Source organism: Hemicordylus capensis, chromosome 1, assembly GCF_027244095.1.
Source record: "Hemicordylus capensis ecotype Gifberg chromosome 1, rHemCap1.1.pri, whole genome shotgun sequence".
Classification (NCBI taxonomy): Eukaryota; Metazoa; Chordata; class Lepidosauria; order Squamata; family Cordylidae; genus Hemicordylus; species Hemicordylus capensis.
Genome location: NC_069657.1, coordinates 408,353,481 through 408,370,341, shown reverse-complemented (window position 1 = coordinate 408,370,341; position 16,861 = coordinate 408,353,481). Strand labels below are relative to the sequence as shown.

Genomic DNA, 16,861 nt, shown 5'->3' with positions numbered 1-16,861 from the left:
CAATTAGTGCAGTGTCTGAATCGGAAGTGTCTGGTAACTCCTCTTATGTGGTTAGGCTGGATTAGTTTCAGTTTGTGACTCGTGAGAATGTGGACAAGCTGCTTGGAGCAATGCTACCTCCTGTTCTCTTGACCGTTGCCCGACGTGGCTAATACTATCTGGCAGGAAGGTTGTTGTAGAAGGCCTAGTAGAGATCATAAATGCTTCTCTGAAGGAGGGCAGGATGCCTCCTTCTCTTAAGGATGCAATTATTAGACCACTTCTGAAGAAGCTTGCCCTGGATTCCTCATAGTTGAGCAACTATAAGCCTGTCTCCAAACGTCTGTGGCTAGGCAAGATAACTGAGAGGGTGGCAGCCTCCTAACTCCAGGCAGTCTTGGATGAAACTGATTATCTAGACCTGTTTCAGACCGGCTTCTGGGTGGGCTATGGGATGGAGACTGCCTTGGTCTGCCTGATGGATGATCTCCAATTGGGAATTGACAAGGGAGTGTGACTCTGTTGGTCCTTTTGGACCTCTTGGCGGCTTCCGATACTATCGACCATAGTATCCTTCTGGAGTGTCTGAGGGGGGTGGGAGTGTGAGGCACTGCTTTGCAGTGGTTCCACTCTTACCTCTCAGGCAGATTCCAGATGGTGTCCCTTGGAGATGGCTGTTCTTCAAAAACTGAACTCCCGTATGGTGTCTCTCGGGGCTCCGTATTGTCTCTGATGTTGTTTAACATCTACATGAAACCGCTGGGAGAGGTCATCAGGAGATTTGGTGCAGGGTGCTCTCAGTATGCTGATGACACCCAAATCTATTTCTCCATGTCAACGTCATCAGGAGAAGGCATAACCTCCCTAAATGCCTGCCTGAAGGCAGTGATGGGCTGGATGAGAGGTAACAAATTGAGACTGAATCCAGATAAGACGGAGGTACTTATTGTGCAGGGTCGGAACTTGGGAGATTACTTTGATCTGCCAGTTCTGGATGGGGTCACACTTCCCCAGAAGGAACAGGTACGTAGTCTGGGGGTGCTTCTGGACACAAAACTCTCCCTGGTGTCCCAGGTGAGGCAGTGGCCAGAAGTCCCTTTTATCAGCATCGGCTGATACACCAGCTGCGTCCATTTCTTGAGATAAATGACCTCAGAACAGTAGTACATCTGCTGATCACCTCCAAACATGACTACTGAAATGCACTCTATGTGAGGCTGCCTTTGTATGTAGTCCAGAAACTGCAGTTAGTCCAGAATGCGGCAGCCAGGTTGGTCTCTGGGTCATCTTGGAGAGACCATATCACTCCTATCTTAAAAGATCTACACTGGCTGTCAATAAATTTCTGGGCAAAGTACAAGGTTTTGGTTAACACCTATAAAGCCCTAAACAGCTTGAGCCCTGGGTATTTAAGAGAACATCTTCTTTGCTATGAACCACACCGCCCATTGAGATCATCAGGAGAGGTTCGTCTGCAGTTGCCACTGGCTCGTTTGGTGGCTACTCAGGGACAGGCCTTCTCCATTGCTGCCCCAAGGCTTTGGAACACACTTCCTGCTGAAATAAGAGCCTCCCCATCTCTTACAACTTTTAAAAGGGCAGTCAAGACACATTTGTTCACCCAGGCTTTTAATTAGATATTGTTTTAATTGTGTTTTAATAGTTTTAACTTTTTAAATTTTAATTGTTGAAATATGTTAATCTTTTTATTGGTTGTTTTTATTGTCTTGTAAACCGCCCAGAGAACTTGCGTTTTGGGTGGTATAAAAATATGTTAAATAAATAAATAAATAAATAAATAATGCTGAGAGTTGTAGTCAACAACATCTGGGAATCCCTGTTAGAGGGAACACTGGAGGGGGGTTCCCATAATGCGCTGTGCATTAATAATTAATTAATTAATTAATAATGCACCATGCATTAATTAATAATTGTGTGGTGCTTTATTGGAGCTCCAGGGGGCAGGGCGACATGGGGTGACAAGTTCCGGCACCCCAACCCTCAGAGTTGCTGGCAGCAGCCAGCACTCGTCTGGGCAGGTGATCCGCCCGTCCAAGGAAGGCAGAATGATTTTCTACTGAGAGGTTAGCTCTTTAGGGCTTCCTCGCTGTAGCCCTTTCTCACTGCTCATGAGAAACGGTTCACTTAATTAGTTTGACTGGCCAGACAGTAGCAGCAGCTAGGCCTCTCCAGGCTGTTATGCTGATTGTGAATCTACTGACCACACTGCAACTGTTTCTTTAGAAAGAGTGAGTGCTGTTATTCTATGCAAGCGAGATTGTAGATAGATTATATAGACATTGACTGAGACAGGGGTTTATTCCCTCCAACAATTTTTTTATTTATTATATCGTTGGACTGCTTCTCCGTGCATTCATTTGATTGGTTGGTTGGTTGGTTGATTAAGTGCCATCAAGTCGGTGTCGACTCTTAGCAACCACATAATAGATTCTCTCAGGATTATCTGTCTTCAACTTGGCCTTTAAGGTCTCTCAGTGGTGCATTCATTGTTGTCGTGTTTTTAATTACCAAATTCATTTACCAGATGTACAGTTTTTTCTCTTAAATTCCTTTACTGTGGTTCACAGAGTTTGAGGTGAAATTATGCTGCTTTCACTTGTCTACTAGGGTCTTTTCAACCTATGAGTTCACAGCCACACCCCCGGCCTGGTAGTGAGCCTTATGCCCTTGGGAGCACCCTTTCATGGAGGCTCTCCATTCTGCCAGGAGTGTACATCCTTAGCAAGAAGCAACCTGGCTTGCCTTCAGTTTTGTAAAAAGAGGCGGGTGTATGTATCCTCCCTTCTAAGTTAAAGTGGAAAGGACTGTTCTTCCAGAAGTATTAGCAGACATGTTGGTCTCACAGAAGAAACCAAGTCAAGCCGCACATTTGGACAAAATAATATTGGACAAAGTAAACTCCACCCCTGAATCTTGCATAGAATGTATTCACACATTATATTATACATGTGACTGTAGCCATCAGTCATAACCTGAAGCTGTGAAGCACCTCTCTTTTACCAGCATGTCACATTAAGGCTACATCAGGCAACTTTCCCAACAATGGGAGCCAACCAAATTACAGAGAGGTTAGAGACTGACACCAAAAACAAGGAGTCCTGCAACACCTTAAAAGTAAACAAGTGTATTACAACCTGAGCTTTCATAGACTAGACTCCACTTCATTGATTTGACAAGGTGGGTGTGAGCTGATAAAAGCTTGTGCCACAAAGAGTTCACTAGTCTTTAAGCTTAGAACTAAAAGTCTAAAATATTAGCTGCCATTTACTTTGGTGCTGCATTAGACTATGATTAACAGCTTCTCCCTGAACGCTAACAGCCGGCAGCATTTATTTTCTGCCGGAACTGATTGGAAAGAGGTTGTCTTCTAATGACAAATACACACACACACCTCAAGTCCATTTTCAAACACCATGGCACCCAAAGTCCTGAGTAACTTATCACAAGGGAAAGCAGAGCACAGAGCATCTAAAAGTTCCTACAGTTAGGTGCCAGCTGTGCTGGCACCTAGGGATGTACAGTGTCCAGAAATTTTGAAGCCATGGGGGGGTGGGATTAAGTTTTTTCTGTCCCCGCCCCCCCCGGGAGAAAAAAGCAGAAATATAGGAACAATTGAAATAGACAGTCCTTATTTTTATACTATTTTAAAGTATAATATCGTTACTGTACTTCTTTAAAGACAAATGAACTATGTACACGTTAATGCATAAAAATTTCCTTTTTAAAAAATAAAACAGAGGCATTATACTTTTAAACATCATAAATATACAAGTGCCATAAGTATAAAGCAGGCAACAATTCGCAAAGAAGGGCCCTGGGAAAACCTAGTAAACATGTCAGCATATTATATTAAAGGCAAAGGCCAATATGCATCTGGCATGCAAGAGTGTTTATAGATAGATATAGATATAGATAATATGTACATGTATATGTATATATGTACATGTACACACACCTCTAAATTATACAGAATGAGAATTGTAATTATTTTTATTATATAAAACATCTTCATATTACATACTTCTTGCACAGCATTTTGAAAAAGCAATAGGCAGGAAGTGATAATACTTTAAAAACATTCCATGTAAAGCATTTCCATGCATTATTCTAACAGAGCAAAATAGTTTCCCCAAAGTTTCCAATTTTTCCATCTCTCACCTTGGAGAAAAAAATGAAAGAAACAAAACAAGAAAAAGAAAGTTTCTCCCCCAGAATTTCCTGGGTTTTTTCTCCCAGCCCTTCACATCTCTAATGGAACTTGACATGAAAGGCAGAATTACATGCACAGTATAGGTCTGCTCTGACATTATTGGTCTCAAACCAGCCTCTTGTTCTGTCTTCAGTTTTGGAAAGAGCCCATAGTTCAATGGCAGAGCACATGATTTGCATGCAGTAAGTCCCAAGTTCAGTCCCCGACATTCCAGTTGATCTGAAGTACCAGACCTTGGCTTTAAGGTCAAAATAGAAGTAATATGAGAGATCTGTGCGTGTGCACATGTAAGTGTTGTAAGTGCAAATGTAAGTGCTATTGTAAGTGCTATTGCACACATGCACACCCCAATTCTCATTCATTCTCTCACAGACACACACTTAACAGCAATCTTGAGTGTCAGAAAAATCAGTTTCACATCATGCAAAGCACAATATTCTCAGTGAATCTATCCTTCATTCAGGGCACCAATAACCTGCTACGCACTGTAACTGGACATGCCCTGACAATACCACATGCACTGTACATAAGGGATGTTTAGACAAGAGCTGCAAGACTAGGATAAGTGTTGAACCTCTATTGTAGCTTTGCTGAAATTAGGTATCTACCAGAGTATTACTCTGGGCTGCATTCTGAATACAGGAACCAAAAGATCTGGTTCACATCTCCTGAACATGGAAATATAAACTCATGGAATATAAATCCGATAAGCCCATGACCTGAGAATCCTCAGATAATGATCCATATTTACAATGCATTACAGTTAAAACACACACACCCAACAACACCTCCGCTACAGGAAAAGCTTAGAACATCTTGAAACTTTAATAAGGAATTATGAACATAAACTGCTTCACTAATATGAATCTATAAAGAGGGCACAGGTATGATTATGTTTTAAAGATCCATTAGGTAACATGCAAGGGCATAACTATAATAGGGCAAGGGGAAACAGTTGTCTGGGGGCCCACTGCCTTGGGGGCCCCCCAGAGGCAAGTCACATGACTGACTCCCCCAGCTGCGCACCCGCCCGGGCTTCCTTCAGTTGTATTCATCCTCCAAAACTGGTGTGAGTGTTAAGACCTGGAGCTACCAGAACAGCATGTCTTTCTCTAGTACCATTAAATGACTTGCATTGTCCACAATTTACAAAACCTTTTAAAACATAATTTAGGATGATGTTCATATATATGCTTTTTGTTACCACTATTCAGCCTCATTTAAGATTTCTTTACTTCATGAGCTGAGCTTCAGAGATGGGGGGCCCATTTTAAAATCTTGTCTCTGGGCCCACTCCCACCTTGCTATGCCCCTGGTAACATGTCATAATCTTCCTATCAACAGACTAGCATGTATTGGCGAAACATATTGCCATTGCCCTTGATTACCTGACATTTAAAAATTGAGCTGTTAGGTACTTGGGTCAAAACACATTATCTCCTATTTTCTTTTAAAGTCTGTAGGAAACTTCTCTTTAAATCATGTGATTTTCAATTTATGAGTAATTGATGCTATGACCTGACTTCTGTGCAAACAGCTAAGTCAGACAAAAAGCGCCTGGCACTAACTTTGGCTGTTATTTGAGAATAAAACCATGAAGCATTCCTGATTAATAACAGCTGAAGGGGTCTCAGAAATTAAGTGGAACAAAGAGTAGGAGCTAGTACATTTTCTGGGTCTCTCTTTTATTTTTTAAGATGACAACGAATCAGAATATTTTCCCCCAATTGCCTGACAAAGCTGAAGATCTTTCAGCCCTAGCCAGAGCCTTGGAATTCACACAATTTCTCTCACTGTGCGATGACTTTTTGCCATTAACTTACAGTGAGAATCCATGAGGAACAGGCTGTGAGAATTGAACACCTGTTGGAATCACAGGTCCACAGGAATTTGGAAACCATCAGAGTGGATATAAATAATGCATTCTCCCCCTCCCCCACCCCCACCCCAATATCTGTATTTGTAGTCAACAGCTGCAGTCATTATGCGGTGGGATCCACATGGAACTAGGCTGAACTAAGGATCCTGTGAATAGAAGTCAATGATTTTTTTAAAAAAGTAAAAATCAGGTACATTATTTACACTTTCAACAGAAGCCACTGTGCAGTGCGAAGGCATGTTGGCCACATAGTCCATCACATTGCCACCTCTAGACTGACGGACAAAACCTGGTGCTCTGAACCTTTGTCTCCACTCCATTCCACAATCCTAATATGTTTTGTGTCCTTCCCACTACCAAGCTCCAGCCCAACAGGATTACACAAACTCACCTGGAAACAGGGATACCACTGTGTGACCCTTGAGGTGAAGATTAAGCATTCATCCTTAACAGAACAAAAGTCAGTGCTACAATAGGATTACACAGCAAAAGGTCAATACCACAGTTCAAAAAGGAATCCGCCAACTTTTTACAAATTTTTCCCATTAAGAGAATTCCCATCTTAAAAGTGCACGGGACAGGCAGAATGCAATAACCTATAGATGTGCTGGCAAGCCATTGAGAAACCTGCAAAAACCAACCTATTACTGAATTGCTTGGTTCAGGAGGACTTACCACTCTTGGTTTATCCAGGGTCTGCAGGAAGGCTGGACTCTGGTCCAAGGCTCGCTCAGGATCGCTGGAGATGTCCTCCTCAGACTCTTCCCAAGATGAGGAGAAGCCAGTAGAGGAAGCAGATGAAGAAGACAGCTTCCTGATGGGCATGTTCTTTCGGGGACCCTCTCCCGTCTCTTCCTCCTCCTGAGCTCCCAAGTCAGTAACAATGACCGCAGGGATGCTGCTTCCTCCTCCACAACAGCTCTCCCCTTCCACAAAGGGTTTCTCCTGCTTTTGTCCCACTACTGCAGAGGGCTCCGAGGGCGGCGGCTGCCCTCCAGGATGCTGTTTTTGCAGCCCGGCTCCATTGGCTTCAGCCATAAGCTCAGGCGCTGACATCTGCTTTTTCGCAGAGCCCGCCAAAGCTAGTATGCTGCTGCTGCTGCCTCCCTCCTTGCTGTCAGTTCTAGCGAGGCAAGGCGAATCTGCTGTCGGGAGCTGCTCTCGGAGGGGCTTCTCCACAGGCTCTGAGCCCTGCCCTCTGAGAAAGCCGCTCCTCCTCTGAACGACTTCTAAGCAGCTCTGGTCCTCCGAGGACTCACTCACCCTGCCCGATGCCTCTGAATGCCGCGCATCGCTTTCACCTACCTGCGTCCAGCTGCCCCTCACCCCTGGTGCCTGGGCCCCTTGGCACCCCCTTGCCTCCTCCAACTCTCTGGAGTCCTTCCCCTCGGGGGACCCGCTTCTTTTCTCCAAGTCCTGCCTCCCACTAGATCCCAGCCTTCTCTCCGCCCTCCCTGACTCCTGCGCCCTAGAAATCGCGTGCGTCCTCTCCATCTTGTCCGAACTGTGCGCCTTTGGCAACGTGTCCCCTTTCTCAGTCTCCCTTGAACCACACAACCTGGGCGATTTGCTCCCATTCTCCGCTGCTCTCGAGTCCTGCGCTCGGCACACCCCGCCGCCCATCCCCGTGTCCTCCGGGGGCTGCGCCCTCGAAAGCCCGTTCTCCATCTGCCACGCGCCCTGCGCAACAGGAGAGCCGCTGGACGTCTCAGTCGGTTCGGCCGTGCGTGCTAGAAGGGTCCCAGAGCCCTTCTCCACCTCCCGCTCCGACGTCCTCTCCGTGATCTCTAGCCGGGAAAACGGGCTCAGTAGCCCCTTGACCCCCTCCTCCTCCTCCTCTTCCTCCTCCTGCTTCCTCAACCCCTTCTCCGGAGAGTCTGCAAACAGCTGCGGGGCCCGAGATGGGTTGGGGGAAAGCGATCTCCTTCGGCCCGGACGGGGACTCTTGAGCAGGAAAGGAGCGGCGCCCGAGTTCTGCGCCTGGATGTGCGCCTCGAAGAGCCCCACTTTCTGGGTCACTTGCACGTTCTGCAGCTCCCACTGGAGGATCCGAGGCGTCCTGCGTGCCTCTTCCGAGCCAGGCGAAGGGGACCGGCCGGGAGGGCTCGTCTGCAACCCTTCCCCGAAACGGAAAGCCCAACTGGGGCTGCTGAGCCGTCGAGGGGTCCCACGAGCGCTCGACTCCTCTGCTGTCTGCGGCGACTCTGCCGGAGGGAAGAGGAAAGCAGAGCCGCTGCCGCTACTGCTGCTGCCGCTGGAGCCAACGCTGCGCCCGGGCAGGGGGCAGTAGCTGCTGTGCCTCTCGCTTCCTCGGACCAGACCAGGCACCACCTGCCTGCGCGTCACAGGCGGTGTCTTGCTCCTGCCGCCGCCGCCGCCGCTCTTCTCCTCTTCCTCGCCGCCGCTCTTCATGATCACTAAAGTGTTCAGCGCATAGCAGGACACGGCCATAGTAATGGGTCCAGCCGCCGGGGGACTGGCTCCGCTTCCTCTCCCTCCTCCGAGCTCAGCCTCTGCCGAGCAGCCCTCGTCCTCTCAGGGCCAGCAGCAAGGACGGCGACAGCGGCAGCATCTCCTAGGGAGCAGCAGCAGACACGCAAGGGCAACCCTCCGGCCCGCACCCACCGCTCCATAAACAACTGCGGAAAGAAAAGACAGGACAGTCACTCAGTCAGCGCGGGAAAAACCGAGACAGCTCCAGCCGGTCGCGCTCATTGGCTGCAGGCGACAGGGCTCGGCCAATGGCGACAAAGCTCAGGGGCCGGGCTGGGGGCCGTGAAGGAAATTTAGGAGAGAGTCCTCATAGGGACTCACCTTCTCTGCATTGTGAAGATCTGCATTTTAGCAGTAGTTGCAGTAGTATTTTAAATACTCTCACAGCAGCAAGCAAAGCCAACATTTTGTCCCATAAACTGCTGAGATATTACAATTAACTTATCTAATCTGTCTTTAAAAAAAAAATCATGTGCAAACAATCGACTCATTGTTTTCCGAGATTTAATACAATATGGAGATTCATATAACACCACTTAGGTACGTTAAATCCTGCATGTTATAACCCAAGCCAATTTATTTAATGGCTGATTCCAGGAAACTCATATTCACCTAAACCATTATTAACAGTCCTCACCTCAGCCTACTTTATAACTCCTAATTCTATGTTAATACCAGGGCTTAGTCCTGGAATACAGAAAGCAATCATCAAGAAGAAAGCATTTTCAAGCAGTGCTAAGGTCATTTTTAAAAAAGAAGTAAGCATAGTAGATTGAAATAATGTGACTTCTAAACAAGCTTGAATGCCAACACTTTATATTTTCCATGGGGCAAAAAGAAGAGCAAGGGAGGGGCACAAAAGATAATGCTGACTGAAGAAGATACAGAGAAGCTGTGAGGAGGGAGACTTGACTTGGGCAGTGCAGGCCAACAATCTCTCAAACGGCTTTTCAACATGCTCTGCTACTGCTACTAAGAATATTTATATACTGCTTTTCAACAAAAGTTCCCAAAGCAGTTTAAATAGATGTAAATAAATAAAATGGCTTCCTGTCCCCAAAGGGCTCACAATCTAAAAAGAAATATAAGATAAACAACAACCTCTGGAGGGATGTTGTGCTGGGGGTGGATAAAGCCAGTTGCTCTCCCCTGCTCAATAAAGAGAATCACCACTTTAAAAAAGGTGCCTCTTTGCTCAGTTAGCAAAATATGGAGGACAAAAAACAAAAAAAACAAAAAAACCACCTCTGAACATGCAAGGAGAGGCTCTCAGTAACCACAGCTAGTCACCTAAATATTATAGAAATGAGTGGCAAGGACTTTGGGACAGAGAAATTGGGGCACACCTACAGAAATCGGGCTTCTGTTTTGGTGATTTTACTAGAATTTGGCCAGGCGGACAGGGGAAGAGCTTGTGAGCCCTGCCAAGTTGCCCCTGCTCACGCTGAAGAGGAAAGATTGAAATGTGTTATACACCACTATAAACCTGTGGGGAGTTAAGCTAACAATCCTGGCCCTGGTCTGAGGGAAATGAAAGATGGTGAGATGGGTGACAAGCATGGGAAATGAGACTGATAGAAGTGAGGTTGTGTGGACAAATTTGGGCTTTCTCCTCCATGGGTCTGTTAATGGTGTGTGGTTGAGGGGAGACCCACCCACAGGCAGAGGAGTGTGGGAATGGATGGTGAGAACCCTAACTCTCACCATCTGTTTACTATGAGAAATTGTGGGGATGCTGGAAGAGTACCCAATCCTCTACAACTACATGAAATTAAACTTGGATCCCTAAAGTTGAGACTCATGACGAGGCTATGGGAAGCAGAAATACAGACTCTTCCCAGAATTAGTATTTATTTGTACTGGGTGTGTGTTGTATGTATGCACGTACACAAGTATACATACATATGCACTATTGACTGGAGTGTATTGACTGGAGTGTATTAACTCATATTGCCACTACCTCTTTCTATCAGGATGAAAGAGTTTGTGGCCTTTATATCTGATATGCATCTGTGTGGTATGCTGTACTCTGAATTAAAAAATGCCTCTTTTTGTTTTACAGTCCAGTGTAAGCTTTTTTACTGTATGCATCTGATGCCCTTTGCACTGTGACTACCTACATGAGTGAGGATCTCTGGAATTTTTGTGTCTGCTTACTTGCAAGGTCTCACACAAAGTTTAGATGTGCTTTTGCCCATTGCATTCTACTTTCCATTATATCTGTCACATTTTTTGTTGCTGTATGGTTTTGCCTAATAGTTATCTATTTAATTAATTTGCAAGTATCTGGGCAGCTTGCTGAAAGCCAGATGGAGTTACCAAGCATATGGGCCAACTAAGGCACATTTGTCTGTCTAATGCAAAACTATCTTATGTACATTTATTTGAGAGTAAGTCCCATGGTATTTATAGGATTTACTTCTGAGAAAATATACACAGGATTGGGCTGCATAATATGCAACTACCTCCTCCCATACCAGACCCACCTCCTAGCCAAATGTCTCTCATCCAATATAAGAGTAGTATAGTGTGAACATTATAGTGTTTGATAGTTTGATAGTATACAAAGTACAGGACAAAGTACAGTGTGTCTGTGCCTATTATTGTGATGCTTGTTCAAGATCATTATCTCTTAATATACCTGTACTTAATGCATGGAATCATTATCTCTTAATGCACTTCCTTTTGTACTCAGAATAGAGTAATGAAATCATAGTAAAAGAATGGGATTTCCCCCATATTTTGGGACACACCTAGTGAAGCAGGGTTCTTCTAATACAATTTGGTGATTCTGAGTAAGGATAGGTATCATCTGAGTATGGTCTGCCATATGTTGCGCTACATATAGGCTTCTGCTCATAAGTGAATCTGTTCTCAAAACTATATACATCACTCTATCTGTGAATAACTAACTATAGTCTTGGGTCACAATAAAAACAAACATATTTATTGTAGCATAAGCGTTTGTGGGTCATCAGATATCAATTTGTCAGATGCACAGAAGAGATACTCTCAGTGGGTAGTACTGTGTGTGTGTGTGTGTGTGTGTGTGTGTGTGTTATGTATACCTACCCCCTGAAGACCAAACTAGACATAATCCAGGACATTTCATTTATTTACATTAAAATTTTACAAGCCATATTTCCACCCCCAAAAGCCCTCAAAGTGGCATACAAAAATGCAGCAATGTACAACTAAAAAAAATCAGCAAAACAAATAAACAATACTACAAAAGTCCAACGAATAATAGCAAATGCAACAAGACCAGCAACCTCAACAAAGCCAACAATAATGGGGGACAATTAGCCAAAACTGAAAATCTGTTGAAATAAGGCAAAATAAGATTTTCAGCTAATATCTAAAGGTCAATAAGCAAGGGGCCAGAGAAGCTTACTAGGAACATAGGAACATAGGAAACTGCCATATACTGAGTCAGACCATTGGTCTATCTAGCTCAGTATCATCTTCACAGACTGGCAGCGGCTTCTCCAAGGTTGCAGGCAGGAATGTCTCTCAGCCCTATCTTGGAGAAGCCAGGGAGGGAACTTGAAACCTTCTGCTCTTCCCAGAGCGGCTCCATCCCCTGAGGGGAATATCTTACAGTGCTCACACTTCTAGTCTCCCATTTATATGCAACCAGGGCAGACCCTGCTTAGCTAAGGGGACAAGTCATGCTTGCTACCACAAGACCAGCTCTCCTCTCTGAAGGACAGAGTGAAGGACACACTGAAGGACAGAGTTGTACAGTCTGGATGCTGCATCATAAGAGTCCAGTGCCATGTCTCTATCAACTATAGTTCTGAGAACAGTGGGATGAGGAATAGGGCCTCTCCTGAAGACCTCAATGGGCTGACAGAGTCATGTAGGAGCAGGTGGCCCTTTAAATATACTGATCTCAAGCTCTTTGGGATTTTAAAGGTGATAAAGAGCAAGCAAACCAGGAGCCAATGAAGACTGACTGTAACAAAGACACGTGCTCAAAAAAATGGTCATTCACTCTTGCTATAGCATTCTGCACCAGCTGCAGTCTCTGAACACTTTTCAAAGGGAGCTCACATATCATGGGCTACAGTAGGGATGTGACCAAAGCATGTACAACAGCAGCTCATCCTGCCTTCTTCAGGAAGGGGTGCTGCTGGCTCATTAGCTGTAGCTGTGCAAAAGCCAACTAGGCAAAGAGGTACCTTTCAAAGTGGTGTTTCTCTTATATTTAGCAGGGGGGAAGCAACTTGCCCTATTCAGCTCCAGCATAGCATTCCTCCTCTAGCTGTTGCTGGTGTCTACCTTGCATTTCATTTTAGACCATGAGCCCTTGGGGAGAGCAGGGATTCAGGAACCATATTGCTGTTGTTGTTATCTACATATATTATATTTCTATGTATATAAATAATAGTAAAGTACAGCTGGAACCTGATACTCTAGGACAGGGGTACACAACTCAAATGTCCAGGTGGGCCAGAAATGACCATGACTTGGTATACAGGGGCCAAGGTCAACTTTCAGCACATTAATTACACTAAAATTAGCAAGGCAGCAGAGGGTTAGAGTCAGGGGCAAAGGGGGATGAGGGATGGTGTTAATGGGCTTTAGTACAGGGGCAGGACCAGCAAGGTGGGTGAGGAACATCTGATCTCAAGTGGACAAATGCATTGAGCTGCTGCTGCTGCTTGTCACAGGTCAAGCCAAATGCTCTTCATGGCTTCTACTGTTGCTCCAGGACTTTTGCTCCTGTGGGCCAGCAAAAGTGTCCCTGTGGGCCAGATCTGGCCCCCAGGCCTTATGTTGTGCAGGCCTGCTCTAGGAACAAGGTCAGCTCCAAGATGCTTACAGCAGCTACCTTATTAGGGGAGCTTGACTAATTCAAGCTAGAGCCATGGTCATGGATGAAAGTGGGTTAACATGTAACTCACATAATTTCCCTCATAATTTCCCAATTAAGGCCCACCTATCTCCCCTCTCCCAGCTGCTATTTGCCCTGCAGGGCAAAACATACATAGGTACCATACAGTAACCTGGATGTTTTGTCTCAATTCTCTCTCTGGCAGGAGAATTGAAATCAGGAAAATGGTGTCGAGAAAGTGGTAATCTTAACCGAGCACAGCAGTTCCAGCCCTTTCCATGGCTGCTAGTGACTTAAAAAAAAAAAATTGTGGAAAATACTATTCACAGATCTCCTGCATCATGTTTAGGCTGGCCCTGAAAAATGGATCATGCAACTGATGAAGTTACTCTAATTCACAAAAGCAATTTGTTAGTGTTTTAAAGTGCCACAAGGCATTTTGTTGGTTTGCTATAACACATCAGCATGAGATATGAATATGCAAATCCTCTAGGATTTACAGCTATATTATATTTCTATTCTATTTGCACTGTAATTTTTAAAATATTTTATAATTCTGGGATTTACAATTCTAGACTCATCCTAAGGAGGTAGGCAAAGTCATGCCAAGGTTAATAGTTATGCCAAGGTTAATAGTGACACACCCAAAGCTTTCCTGTGAACATAATCAAGTTTGAAATAAATTCTAAAACCTATGCACTTTTAATAAAATTCATTGGCTGTAGCACTGTACATTTCTGCAAGAATTGTTTCCTTTACAAGTTGCCCTTGTGGAATTTATGAGTTGTAGATTATTGTGTAGATTTCTGGATCAAGCATATGTTCCCTACAATTTTTTGCAGTTGCTTTGCACAACAGTGTGCACCTCCTCCAAAGTTACTATCTACTGTCCTGCTGGATGCCATGAATGTGTCAGGGCTATATTTGTGAATAAGGAGTGTGTGCATCTTGCAGTTCAACTTTACTTCATATGGATCTGTTTAAACGTGTGTGTGTGTGTGTGTGTGTGCGCGCACACGTGTATTTAACCTCTGTAGATCTCTGGAACTGGATGCGCTCTTACTGGGACATCCTCAGACATGTTTTTACACATAAAGCATATTTATCAAAATTCCAGCATGCATGAGTTTTATACAGGCGGTACTGCACATACATAGTTCTGTAATCCAACAATGCAGGTTTACTCAGAAGTAAATCCCACTGAGTTCAATGGGGCTTCCTCCTAAATAAGTGCACACAGAACTGAAGCCCGAGCAAAACAAGTATGCAATACGCATGCTCAGGGGCGTAATTATAATAGGGCAAGGGGAGACAGTTGTCTGGGGGCCCACTGCCTTGGGGGGCCCCCAAAGGCAAGTCACATGATTGACTCCCCCAGCCACACACCCACCTGGGCTTCCTTCAGTTGTATTCATCCTCTGAAATTGATGAGAGCGTTAAGACCTGGAGCTACCAGAACAGCATGTCTTTCTCTAGTACCATTAAATGACTTGCATCATCCACAATTTAAAAAACCTTTAAAAAATAATTTAGGGTGATATTCTATTGTGGCACATAGGTGTGTGTGTGTGTGTGTGTATACACACATACACATACACACACACACATATATAAATTTTACTATGCTTTTTGTTACCACTATCCAGCCGCATTTAAGATTTCTTTACTTTATGAGCTGAGCTTCAGTGGGGGGGGGGGGCATTTAAAAATCTTGTCTCTGGGCCCGCTCCAACCTTGCTACGCCCCTGTGCATGCTTTCCTCGGGTGTAGGTCAAAGTAGAGCGAACTACTGCATACTAGCAGCTAACTGCCTTTGTGATACCTAAATTAGCTCTCTAGAACCACATCACGCTATGGAAACTCCAAGTGTGGCCATTTGTGGAGGGAGGGAGCTGATGTGCGTTTGATAGACACCCATAGCTGGATGTGGCCATGTGTCTTTATGTACAATTGAGAAGCTTCTTGTTGGACGTCTTGCCCTCTCCCTCACGAAACACCTCAGACAAATTGGTGGTTCGTTTTTTCTGCCCAGACACACCCTGGCTTTGCACATTTATCTAATCCACTGGGTGACTTGCTTGCCTGCCTCTCAAAACTCGCCAGCCGGAAAAAACAAACAAACAAACAAACAAACCGCCTGAACTTTGTTGTTTGCCTGGAAGTCTAAGCACGTTTTTTCACTCCAGCGGCCGCCGGCGATTCTTGCCCGGAGGCAGCCGTTTGTCTGAGGCGCCCCCTGTCAAACGAACGTGCGGTTGAGCCTCAACCAAGGGACGCTCGGCGCTGCCCATTTAACAGCGTGGAGAGCTGTTTTGCCAAGACTTGAGCAATATGCGTTGTGAAAGGCTGTGCGCCATCCGTCCCCTCCGCCCCTGCGGCCGATTCTAACCTAAACGAATCAACTCTTTTTGCTCCGACAGAGAGCGATCTCCTGGGGCGGGGGGAGAACAAAAGTCCCAGGACGAAATGAAAGAGGTCGGCCTTACCTGTTCAGCAGAGACTGATGCACCTTCACCGTTCACATTTCTTCGGGGGAAAGTGCAGGCATCAAGACCCGCAGACCTCCGAACGCTCCAGAAATTCAGAAACTCCAGGCTTTTTCGGCGTCCGTTTGGTTTTCTCTTTTTGTTTCTCCTTCTTCTCGGAGTCTAATTTTAAAAGAGCGACTGAATGGTTTTGTAAGCTGAGTCGGGCACTCTGTTTTGTGACGCGATCTGCGCTTCGTTTACGACTTGACTTCTTCTCCCGCAACACCCTGGCCATTCAGCGAAGCTGTTTCTTGAATGTTTGTTGAATCTACAGGACGAAAAGAGAGAGAGAGAGAGAGAGAGAGAGAGAGTCGGGAGGGGAGGGGGTCGGAAAGCAGGAAGGAAGTTGTGAGCCTGTCTGGGGTTGAACTCAGCGGAACAAGTTTCTTTTCTTTTTTCTTTTTTCTTTTCTCTCTCTATTGCTTGGCAGGACCGCTGGAGGGAAACACCAAAAAAAAAAAGTTTCCATTGTTAACTCGCTCAGAACAAAATCTGCTCCAACCTTTGTGGGTTAAAGATACACCATCCATTTTTCCATCCCGCGGTTGCTCTTGGTGTGTACTGAATAACTTGTACTGCAGCTATTTAAAAACCTTTGAGAAACCAGTTCCTTTTCGCAGAACAAGATCCCAAGTTGGCGGGGCTTCTGCTTTGCAGCTCCTATCCTCGGTGGCTCCATCCAAAATCACGAGTAAGGCACGCAGAGAGTGGGTGAAAGAAATACATTCATGCAGGAATCGCCATTTCAAATACCCGCAACCTCAGTTTCCCGTTTTCAGTCTAATTTTAATTTTGCACAGGGAGGTGTGCAAAAGGGGGAGATGGTCCTCTGGGAATATGTCTGGCAAGGCCAGTTAAGTCTTTCTTTGAGGACTAAAGTCAATAACTATACACCGGGCCAGCCTTACCGT

General features: G+C 45.2%; 1 protein-coding gene across 5 annotated transcripts in view; it reads right to left on the bottom strand.

Moving 5' to 3' along the window:
* Positions 1-16,518, bottom strand: part of ITPKB (inositol-trisphosphate 3-kinase B) — a 125,646-nt gene extending 109,128 nt beyond the window's left edge. The window contains exons 1-2 of one of the 5 annotated variants that reach the window (XM_053307093.1): positions 15,909-16,518; positions 6,765-8,728 (exon numbers count right to left, since the gene is read on the bottom strand). In XM_053307093.1, coding sequence (XP_053163068.1) covers positions 6,765-8,540 — 1,776 coding nt within the window. In that variant the 5' untranslated portion in view covers positions 8,541-8,728; positions 15,909-16,518. Of the gene's footprint in view, positions 1-6,764; positions 8,729-15,556; positions 15,691-15,908 lie in introns of those variants that run through there. The other 4 variants (XM_053307126.1, XM_053307115.1, XM_053307135.1 and 1 more) reach the window with 4 other exon arrangements.
* Positions 16,519-16,861: the final 343 nt, after the last annotated feature.